The sequence below is a fragment of the Salvelinus alpinus genome, chromosome 8, assembly GCF_045679555.1.
Source record: "Salvelinus alpinus chromosome 8, SLU_Salpinus.1, whole genome shotgun sequence".
Classification (NCBI taxonomy): Eukaryota; Metazoa; Chordata; class Actinopteri; order Salmoniformes; family Salmonidae; genus Salvelinus; species Salvelinus alpinus.
Genome location: NC_092093.1, coordinates 46,168,854 through 46,180,562, shown reverse-complemented (window position 1 = coordinate 46,180,562; position 11,709 = coordinate 46,168,854). Strand labels below are relative to the sequence as shown.

Here is an 11,709-nt window from a genome sequence, read left to right as displayed (position 1 = left end):
CAAACCGTAGTTTGGCTTTTTTTATGGCGGTTTTGGAGCAGTGGCTTCTTCCTTGCTGAGCGGCCTTTCAGGTTATGTTGATTTACTGTGGATAGAGATACTTTTGTACCCGTTTCCTCCAGCATCTTCACAAGGTCCTTTGCTGTTGTTCTGGGATTGATATTCACTTTTCACACCAAAGTACGTTCATCTCTAGGAGACAGAACGCATCTCCTTCCTGAGCGGTATGATGGCTGCGTGGTCCCATGGTGTTTATACTTACATTTACATTTAAGTCATTTAGCAGACGCTCTTATCCAGAGCGACTTACAAATTGGTGCATTCACCTTATGATATCCAGTGGAACAACCACTTTACAATAGTGCATCTAACTCTTTTAAGGGGGGGGGTTAGAAGGATTACTTTATCCTATCCTAGGTATTCCTTAAAGAGGTGGGGTTTCAGGTGTCTCCGGAAGGTGGTGATTGACTCCCAAGGATGAAGCAGACTTGTGGAGGTCTACAATATTTTTTCCTGAGGTCTTGGCTGATTTCTTTTGATTTTCCTATGATGTCAAGCAGAGGCACTGAGTTTGAAGGTAGGCCATGAAATACATCCACAGGTACAACTCCAATTGACACAAATGATGTCAATTAGCCTATCAGAAGCTTCTAAAGCCATGACATTATTTTCTGGAATTTTCTAAGCTTTTTAAAGGCACAGTCAACTTAGTGTATGTAAACTTCTGACCCACTGGAATTGTGATACAGTGAATTAAAAGTGAAATAATCTGTCTGTAAACAATTGTTGGAAAAATGACTTGTGTCATGCACAAAGTAGATGTCCTAACCGACTTGCCAAAACTATAGTTTGTTAACAAGAAATGTGTGGAGTGGTTGAAAAACGAGTTTTATTGACTCCAACCTAAGTGTTTGTAAACTTCCGACTTCAACATAACATTCTATTGGTTGCAAGAATTTTGTATAATCATTTCAATCCAGCGTCGTTTTGTGTATCAGTTCATAAACCATGTACCATGCAATCAGTACATCGAAGATCTCCTCCCAACTATTTTGCAACCTGTATGGCACAGCTGTCAATTATTTTTTATTTTTTTAAACTGGTATACTTCATTTATCTTTAGCCAATTTTGGTCTTTAATGCAGGGCCGACAGAGAAGTTCCTTACCTTCTCCCCTTTCCTTCTCCATTTTTGCAGTAATGCTGCAATCAGTTGGTTGTAATTTTAGATGGATCAGACATTTCCACCCAGGTTTCATTGAAATTAATAGGAGCGTCTCACGCTCAGCAAGTCTAGTGTAGCAGGACATTAAGTTACGCCTCAACTGGGGAGGGAGGCATTGGAGAAAAAAAAAGTCAGACACCAGAGGGCCATTGGAAAACACTTCATTGTTTAAAAAAATTCAAATAAAAACTACAATCATGAAAATAAACAGAGCAGATTGCTTGACAGAGGTGGCCTTGTTGTGAGGCAACGCAGTGTTCCCCATGGATGATAACAGTGTGGTCGGCTGAAGGGCAGGGGTCCCTCAGGGCAAGTCCACGGATGACTCAATGGCTCGGTCTGGTTCTGGTCCTGATGCAGCCACCTGGATCTGCAGCCATTCTCACCAGAGCAGCTCAGATAGTCACTTGACCGTAGGAGGCGTGTAGTGGGTCCGGCACCGTTCACTGAACACCTGAGGAAGGAACAGCACAGGAGAAGGTCATTGAAGTGCATATATCTGTGTCTGTGTGAGAGATCTTGGGAGTGTGCTTGAGAGGTCAAACAGGCCATGAGACGAGAGGTAAGAGTGATGGTCTTACCTTCAGACTTCTGTCATTAACAACCTCTTCGACATTCAGCTCCGACCGCATGAGTTTTAACTGGAGGAGAAAAGACAGACGGACACTCCTAATATCACTACAACAAGTGTGTGAAAACCTTGTGAAGACTTACAGAAAACGTTTGACCTCTGTCATTGCCAACAAAGGGTATATAACAAAGTATTGAGATAAACTTTTGTTATTGACCAAATACTTATTTTCCACCATAATTTGCAAATAAATTCATTAAAAATCCTACAATGTGATTTTCTGGATTTTTTTCCCTCATTTTATCTGTCATAGTTGAAGTGTACCTATGATGAAAATTACAGGCCTCTCTCATCTTTTTAAGTGGGAGAACTTGCACAATTGGTGGCTGACTAAATACTTTTTTGCCCCACTGTATACTATTCTGTTTATACTGTTTGGTTAAGTTTATAGCCATTTATAACCTTTGTGACGCCTCATACTACCGTGTACTGTATTTAGCATGTAGCCTCATTTAGCCTGTGTCTTTTCCACGTTAGTCGTGGTCACGTGTTAGCATTTTATGCATATCATTTTATGCATATCGTATAAACCCGGTCTGGCTTGCTGGCTTCACCATATCTTATAAACCCGGCCTGGCTAGCTGGCTTCACCATATCTTATAAACCTAGCCTGGCTAGCTGGCTTCACCATATCTTATAAACCCAGCCTGGCTAGCTGGCTTCACCATATCGTATAAACCCGGTCTGGCTAGCTGGCTTCACCATATCGTATAAACCCGGTCTGGCTAGCTGGCTTCACCATATCTTATAAACCTAGCCTGGCTAGCTGGCTTCACCATATCTTATAAACCTAGCCTGGCTAGCTGGCTTCACCATATCCTATAAACCTGGCCTGGCTAGCTGGCTCCACCATAGTGTTGCACCTAATACCTGTTTGGCACTATTGGTTAGAGCCTGTAAGTAAGCATTTCACTGTAAGGTCTACACCTGTTGCATTCAGCGTACGTGACAAATAAACTTTGATTTGATTGTGTGTTGTCAAAAAAATGGCAGCGGCCTACCTACATTACCATGGAGGGGTGTAGCAGCGGGAAGATGTTTGGGGGTGGGGGCAGCTACGTGGGGGGCTGTAGCTTAGTAGAGTGTAGTACAGGTAATGTATTACCTTGGTACAGTGTAGTGTGGATCATAGTGTAGTATAGGTAATGTATTACCTTGGTCTGTTCCTTCCTGAGTAGTTTGACAGTTGTCATGTTGTCTCCGTCCTTGGCTCTCTGCTCTCTCAGCTGGCCCACCACCTCAGAGGTCTGGGCTATACACGTCTTAATGGCTCGGTCTCTGCTCAGGTGGGCCTCCATCAGCTGCAACACAACACCACAAACACATCAGCAAACATACACAAAAACATGACACCACATATACACAACAAACATCAAATACAACAAACACCACATACAGTTGAAGTCGGAAATTTACATACACCTTAGCCAAATACATTTAAACTCAGTTTTTCACAATTCCTGACATTTAATCATAGTACAAATTCCCTGTCTTAGGTCAGTTAGGATCACCACTTTATTTTAAGAATGTGAAACGTCAGAATAATAGTTGAGAGAATGATTTATTTCAGCTTAAATTTTTTTCATCACATTCCCAGTGGGTCAGAAGTTTACATACACTCAATTAGTATTTGGTAGCATTGCCTTTAAATTGTTTAACTTGGGTCAAATGTTTTGGGTAGCCTTCGACCTGCTTCACACAATAAGTTGGGTGAATTTTGTCCCATTCCTCCTGACAGAGCTGGTGTAACTGAGTCAGGTTTGTAGGCCTCCTTGCTCGCACACACTTTTTCAGTTCTGCCCACAAATTTCCCATACAATTGAGGTCAGGGCTTTGTGATGGCCACCACAATACCGTGACTTTGTTGTCCTTAAGCCATTTTGCCACAACTTTGGAAGTATGCTTGGGGTTATTGTCCATTTGGAAGACCCATTTGAGACCAAGCTTTAACTTCCTGACTGATGCCTTGAGATGTTGCTTCAATATATCCACATCATTTTCCAGCCTCCTGATGCCATCTATTTTGTGAAGTGCACCAGTCCCTCCTGCAGCAAAGCACCACCACAACATGATGCTGCCACCCCCGTGCTTCACGGTTGGGATGGTGTTCTTCGGATCGCAAGCCTCCTCCTTTTTCCTCCAAACATAACGATGGTCATTATGGCCAAACAGTTCTATTTTTGTTTCATCAGACCAGAGGACATTTCTCCAAAAAGTACGATCTTTGTACCCATGTGCAGTTGCAAACCGTAGTCTGTCTTTTTTATGCGGTTTTGGAGCAGTGGCTTCTTCCTTGCTGAGCGGTCTTTCAGGTTATGTCGACATAGGACTCGTTTTACTGTGGATATAGATACTTTTGTACCCGTTTCCTCCAGAATCTTCACAAGGTCCTTTGCTGTTGTTCTGGGATTGATTTGCACTTTTTGCACCAAAGTACATTAATCTCTAGCGGTATGATGGCTGCGTGGTCCCATGGTGTTTATACTTGCATACTATTGTTTGTACAGATGAACGTGGTACTTTCAGGCGTTTGGAAATTGCTCTAAAGGATGAACAAGACTTGAGGTCTATAATTGTTTTTCTGAGGTTTTGGCTGATTTCTTTTGATTTTCCCATGATGTCAAGCAAAGAGGCACTTAGATTGAAGGTAGGCCTTGAAATACATCCACAGGTACACCTCCAATTGACTCAAATGATGTCCATTAGCCTATCATAAGCTTCTAAAGCCATGACATTCTTTTCTGGAATTTTCCAAGCTGTTTAAAAGGCACAGTCAACTTAGTGTATGTAAACTTCTAACCTACTAGAATTGTAATACAGTGAATTATAAGTGAAATAATCTGTCTGTAAACAATTGTTGGAAAATTGTCATGCTCAAAGTAGATGTCCTAACCGACTTGTCAAAACTATAGTTTGTTAACTTCTTGGGGCCAGATTTTTATTTTTAAATAACGTTCCCAAGGTAAACTGACTATTTCTCAGGCCCAGATCGTAGAATATGCATATAATTTACAAATTAGGATAGAAAACACTCCAAAGTTTCCAAAACTGTCAAAATATTGTCTGTGAGTATAACAAAACTGATTCTGCAGGCGAAAACCTGAGGATTGATTATAAAAAACGTTTGACATGTTTCTATGAACATTACGGATACTTTTGGGAATTTTCGTCTGCCTTTCAGGAACGGAACGAGGCTGTGGTTTTCTGAACATAACGCGCAACACAAATGGCGTTTTTTTGTTATAAAACTAATATTTATCGAACAAAAATACAATTTATTGTGTAACTGGGAGTCTCGTGAGGACAAACATCCGAAGATTATCAAAGGTAAGCGATTAATTTGATTTCTTTTCTGACTTTCGTGACCAAGCTAATTTAAGGCTAACTGTTCTAGCATTGATTGATACACTTACAAACGCTTGGATTGCTTTCGCTGTAAAGCATATTTTCAAAATCTGACACGATAGATAGGTGGATTAACAACAAGCTAAGCTGTGTTTTGGTATATTTCACTTGTGATTCCATGATTATAAATATCTTTAGGATTATTTTTGAATTTGGCGCTCTGCAATTCAGTGGTTGTTTAGGAAAATGATCCCTGTAACGGGATCCGTAGCGTCAAGAAGTTTTAACAAGAAATTTGTGGAGTGGTTGAAAAACGAGTTTTAATGACTCCAACCTAAGTGTATGTAAACTTCCGACTTCAACTATACACAACACCACAAATACACAACAAACACAAAACCACAACCTCCACAAACACAGTACCACATAGACCGCCAACACAACAACAAACTAGGAGGTCGATCAATTAATCTGAATGGCCGATTAATTAGGGCCGATTTCAAGTTTTCATTAAAAAACATTTTTTTTTTTTTAAATAAATCGGTATTGGCGTTGAAAAATCATGATCGGTCGACCTCTACAACAAACAGCACAAAAACACCACACTTACTGAGCCAGTCTTTAACCTGATGAGTCCACTTCATTTATAAACGTTTCGAATGTATACACTCAAGCAGGGCCACGGAAAATGTTTTGCGAGATGGCACTTGAGAGAAGATTTGAAATTGACAAGATGGGGCGTACACATTGTTGGATTACTTCATGGAGCAAAACAAATAATTATTTTATTAACCTCTCTGGGGTAGGGGGCAGTATTTTGAAGTTTGGATGACAAACGTGCCCAAAGTAAACTGCCTGTTACTCAGGCCCAGAAGCTAGGATGTGCATATGCATGGTAGTATTGGATAGAAAACACTTTAAAGTTTTTGAAACTGTTAAAATAATGTCTGTGAGTATACCAGAACTGATTTGGCAGGCAAAACCCCGAGAACAATCCATCCAGGATTATGTTTTTGTTGTTGAGTTCATTGGACTTTCCATTGCTTTTCTATGGGGAAGCCTAATTATTAGGACGCAGATTGCAGTTCCTATGGCTTTCACTAGATGTCAACAGTCTTTAGAAATTGTTCAATGTTTTTTTTTTTAAATGAAGAAGTATTCATATTCTTTCTAAGTGTCACTCAGAAGGACTCTAGTATTTTTGGTGAATGACTGTGCGCTCCTTGTTGTTTTTCTTCGGTATTGGAAACAGTTAATTCCGTCTTAAATTGTATCGATTATTAACATATTAGTGTACTGAGGTTGGATTAGAAATGTTGTTTGAAATGTTTGGACCAAGTTTACAGGTAACTTTTTAGAATCCTTTGTAGGCATGTTGTGCGAGTTTGAACAGGTGTACTTCTGAATCAAACGCGCCAAATAAAACGGAAATTTTTGGGATATAAAGAAGGACTTTATCGAACAAACGACCATTCATTGTGTAACTGGGACATTTGGGATTGCAAAAAGAGGAAGATCTTCAAAAGGTAAGCGATTTATTTTATTGCTATTTCTGACTTTCGCAATGCATCTGCTTGGTTGGAAAATGTTTTTAATGCTTTTGTATGCGGGGCGCTGTCCTCAGATAATCGCATGGTATGCTTTCACCATAAAGCCTTTTTGAAATCTGACAAAGCGGCTGGATTAACTTCTTACGGCTGAGATCCCCGTTAACGGGATCGACTTGACAACAGCCAGTGAAAGTGCAGGGTGCCAAATTCAAACAGCAGAAATCTCATAATTAAAAATCCTCAACCATAAGTATTTTACACCATTTTAAAGATAAACTTGTTGTTAATCCCACCACCGTGTCCGATTTCAAAAAGGCTTTACGACGAAAGCACACCATCTGATTATGTTAAGTCAGTACCTAGTCACAGAAAAACACAGCCATTTTTACAGCCAAAGAGAGGAGTCACAAAAAGCAGAAAGAGATAAAATGAATCCCTAACCTTTGATGATCTTTATCAGATGACACTCATAGGACTTCATGTTACACAATACATGTATGTTTTGTTCGATAAAGTTCATATTTATATCCAAAAATCTTAGTTTACATTGGCGCGTTATGTTCAGTAATGTTTTGCCTCCAAAACATCTGGTGATTTTGCAGAGAGCCACATCAATTTACAGAAATACTCATAATAAACATTGATAAAAGATACAAGTATTATACATGGAAATTTAGATAAACTTCTCCTTAATGCAACCGCTGTGTCAGATTTCAAAAAAACTTTACCGAAAAAGCACACCATGCTATAATCTGAGTACAGCGCTCAGAGACCAAAACAAGCCATATACTAATATACTATATACTAATTAATATGCATATCTTAGCTTCTGGGACTGAGTAGCAGGCAGTTTACTCTGGGCACCTTATTCATCCAAGCTACTCAATACTGCCCCCAGCCATAAGAAGTTAACTTCTTATGGCTGCAATCCCGGTAACGGGATGATATGACAACAGCCAGTGAAATCCCAGGTCCACAATAAATGCTTGATTTGTTCGATAATGTCCGTTATTTATGTCCAATTAGCTACTTTGGTTAGCGTGTTTGGTAAAAAATTCCAAAGTCACAAAGCGCGTTCACTAAAACGTGAGGAAATGTCCAAAAGTTCCATAACAGTCAGTAGAAACATGTCAAACGATGTATTGAATCAATCTTTAGAATGTTGTTAACATACATCTTGAATAACGTTCCAACCGGAGAATTACATTGACTTCAGATGAGCGATGGAACGGAGCTGCCTCTCACGTGAATGCGCGTGGTCAAAGCATGGTCAGCTCATGGCAGTGGTTACTCATTCCTGTCTCCTTCGGCCCCCTTCACAGTAGAGTCAGACAAAGTTCTGTTGACCGTTGACATCTAGTGGAAGCCGTAGGAAGTGAAAACTCATCCATATCTCGCTGTAATTTCAATGTGAGCTTGGTTGAAAATCTACCAGCCTCAGAAAAAATCCAAACAGGAAGTGGAACTTCAGGTTTTTGCCTGCCATATGAGTTCTGTTATACTCACAGATATAATTCAAACAGTTTTAGAAACTTCAGAGTGTTTTCTATCCAATACTAATAATAATATGCATATATTAGCAACTATGACTGAGGAGCAGGCCGTTTACTCTGGGCACCTCTGTGCACCTTTCATCCAAGCTACTCAATACTGCCACTGCAGTCATAAGAAGTTTTTAATACACTAACAGCTTACAGACGGTAGGCAATTAAGGTCACAGTTATGAAAACTTAGGACACTAAAGAGGCCTTTCTACTGACTCTAAAAAACACCATAAGAAAGATGCCCAGGGTCCCTGCGAGTTACACTGCTCATCTGCGTGAACGTGCCTTAGACATGCTGCAAGGAGGCATGAGGACTGCAGATGTGGCCAGGGCAATAAATTGCAATGTCCGTACCGTGAGACGCCTATGACAGCGCTACAGGGAGACAGGACGGACAGCTGATCGTCCTCGCAGTGGCAGACCACGTGTAACAACACCTGCACAGGATCGGACCATCCGAACATCACACCTGCGGGACAGGTACAGGATGGCAACAACAACTGCCCGAGCAAAAAGCAAAAAGAGCAAAAAGTGCTCTTCACTGACAAGTCGCGGTTTTGTCTCACCAGGGGTGATGGTCGCATTCACGTTTATCGTCGAAGGAATGAGCGTTACACCGAGGCTTGTACTCTGGAGCGGGATCGAGTTGGAGGTGGAGGGTCCGTCATAGACTGGGGCGATGTGTCACAGCATCATCGGACTGAGCTTGTTGTCATTGCAGGCAATCTCAATGCTGTGCGTTACAGGGAAGACATCCTCCTCCCTCATGTGGTACCCTTCCCGCAGGCTCATCCTAACATGACCCTCCAGCGTGACAATGCCACCAGCCATACTGTTCGTTCTGTGCGTGGTTTCCTGCAAGACAGGAACGTCAGTGTTCTGCCATGGCTAGCGAAGAGCCCGGATCTCAATCCCATTGAGCACGTCTGGGACCTGTTGGATCGGAGGGCGAGGGCTAGGGCCATTACCCCCAGAAATGTCCGTGAACTTGCAGGTGCAAGAGTGGGGTAACATCTCATGCACTGCAGTACTTAATGCAGCTGGTGGCCACACTGACTGTTACTTTTGTTCAGGGACACATTATTCAATTTCTGTTAGTCACATGTCTGTGGAACTTGTTCAGTTTATGTTTCAGTTGTTGAATCTTGTTGTGTTCATACAAATATTTACACATGTTAAGTTTGCTGAAAATAAATGCCGTTGACAGTGAGAGGACGTTTATTTTTTTGCTGAGTTTATATGGTGGGGTATGGGCCTGAAGAGTTACTAAGTGAGGGAAAAGGCAATCACTTGGTTGCGGCCACTGATAGGGTTGGAAAGCTATGGATTAGTGAAGAATGTGGGTCAGGTCAGATGAAGTGAAGAGGAACAGTCCTATGACATACACACATGGGAAGCAGGGCCATGACTATACCAATGAGAGGAACCACGTAACTTCTTATGGCTGGGGGCGCTATTTTCACATTCGGATGAATAAGTGTGCCCAGAGTAAACTGCCTGCTACTCAGGCCCAGAAGCTAAGATATGCATATTAATTAGTATATTTGGATAGAAAACACTCTGAAGTTTCTAAAACTGTTTGAATGATGTCTGTGAGTATAACAGAACTCATATGGCAGGCGAAAACCTGAGAAAAAATCCAACCAGGAAGTGGGAAATCTGAGGTTTGTAGATTTTCAAGTATATGCCTATCCAAGATAGTGTACATTTGGTCCGATTGCACTTCCTGAGGCTTCCACTAGATGTCAACAGTCTTTAGAACCTTGTGTCAGGCTTCTACTGTGAAGGGGGAGCGAATAAGAGCCGTTTGACTAAGGGGTCTGGCAGAATGCCATGAGCTAAGTCACGAGCGCAGCCGTGAGAGCGAGCTACGTTCCCTTTCATACATTTAAAGACAAAGGAATTGTCCGGTTGGAATATTATTGAAGATTTATGATAAAAACATCCTAAAGATTGATTCTATACATCGTTTGACATGTTTCTACGAACTGTAATGGAACTGTTTTGACTGTCTGGACTAAGTGCCTGTGCCTTGTGTATTTGGATTTGTGAACTAAACGCGTGAACAAAAAGGAGGTATTTGGACATAAATTATGGACTTTATCGAACAAAACAAACATTTATTGTGGAACTGGGATTCCTGGGAGTGCATTCCGATGAAGATCATCAAAGGTAAGTGAATATTTATAATGCTATTTCTGACTTCTGTTGACTCCACAACAAGGCGGGTATCTGTATGGCTTGTTTTGGTGGCTGAGTGCTGTACTCAGATTATTCCATGGTGTGCTTTCGCTGTAAAGCTTTTTTTTATTATTTTTTTATTTATCTGACACAGCGGTTGCATTAAGGAGAAGTATAGCTTTAATTCCATGCATAACACTTGTATTTTCATCAACATTTATGATGAGTATTTCTGTAAATTAATGTGGCTCTGCAAAATCACCGGATGTTTTGGAACTACTGAACATAACGCACCAATGTAAACTGAGATTGTTGGATATAAATATGAACTTTATTGAACAAAACATACATGTATTGTGTAACATGAGGTCCTATGAGTACCATCTGATGAAGATCATCAAAGGATAGTGATTCATTTTCTCTCTATTTCTGCTTTTTGTGACTCCTCTATTTGGCTGGGAAAATGCCTGTGTTTTGTGACTAGGCAATGACCTAACATAATCGCGCATGGTATGCTTTCGTCGTAAAGCCTTTTTGAAATCGGACACGGTGGTTTAACAACAAGTTTATCTTTAAAATGGTGTATAATACTTGTATGCTTGAGGAATTTTAATTATGAGATTTTTGTTGTTTTGAATTTGGCGCCCTGCACTTTCACTGGCTGTTGTCATATCGATCCCGTTAACGGGATCTCAGCCGTAAGAATTTAAGTTCCTGCCTAGCAACAGAGATGTATTGGCTAGTTGACTCCACCCAGTAGAGGGTAAAAATATATATACTTGCTGAAACATGTCTTTGTCTTTTCAGCTGTTTGACCCAGTGGGTGACATTTGGTTTGAGCTTTTCTTAGTCGTCCGTGAGTTTTACTCTGTTTATTTAGAACACTATCCAATGCAAAGGCTACAGCATGCCAGATATCACAGGCTACAGCATGTCAGATATCACAGGCTTAAGGTATACTGGTGTGGAGAAAGGAGAAAGGTAATCTGTGTAGAGGAGAGGTTAAAGGTAATCTGTGTAGAGGAGAGGTTAAAGGTAATCTGTGTAGAGGAGAGGTTAAAGGTAATCTGTGTAGAGGAGAGGTTAAAGGTAAAAGCTGTGACTCACAGACTCATAGAGCTTTCTGCATGTCTGGGAGGCGTCCACTCTGCCTGAGAAGGAGACAGTCGGCACGGTGGTGTTGAGAGAATGGACAATACGGTCATCTATGTTACGCATCACCTTCAGGACATCC

General features: G+C 41.0%; 1 protein-coding gene across 2 annotated transcripts in view; it reads right to left on the bottom strand.

Annotated features, from left to right (window-relative positions):
* Positions 1 to 1,369: 1,369 nt before the first annotated feature.
* Positions 1,370 to 11,709, bottom strand: part of mix23 (mitochondrial matrix import factor 23) — a 17,250-nt gene continuing 6,910 nt past the window's right edge. For both annotated transcript variants that reach the window (XM_071414065.1, XM_071414066.1), the window contains 4 exons: positions 11,583 to 11,708; positions 3,010 to 3,156; positions 1,806 to 1,865; positions 1,370 to 1,678 (listed from right to left, as the gene is read on the bottom strand). In XM_071414065.1, coding sequence (XP_071270166.1) covers positions 1,628 to 1,678; positions 1,806 to 1,865; positions 3,010 to 3,156; positions 11,583 to 11,708 — 384 coding nt within the window. In that variant the 3' untranslated portion in view covers positions 1,370 to 1,627. The remainder of the gene's footprint in view (positions 1,679 to 1,805; positions 1,866 to 3,009; positions 3,157 to 11,582; position 11,709) is intronic.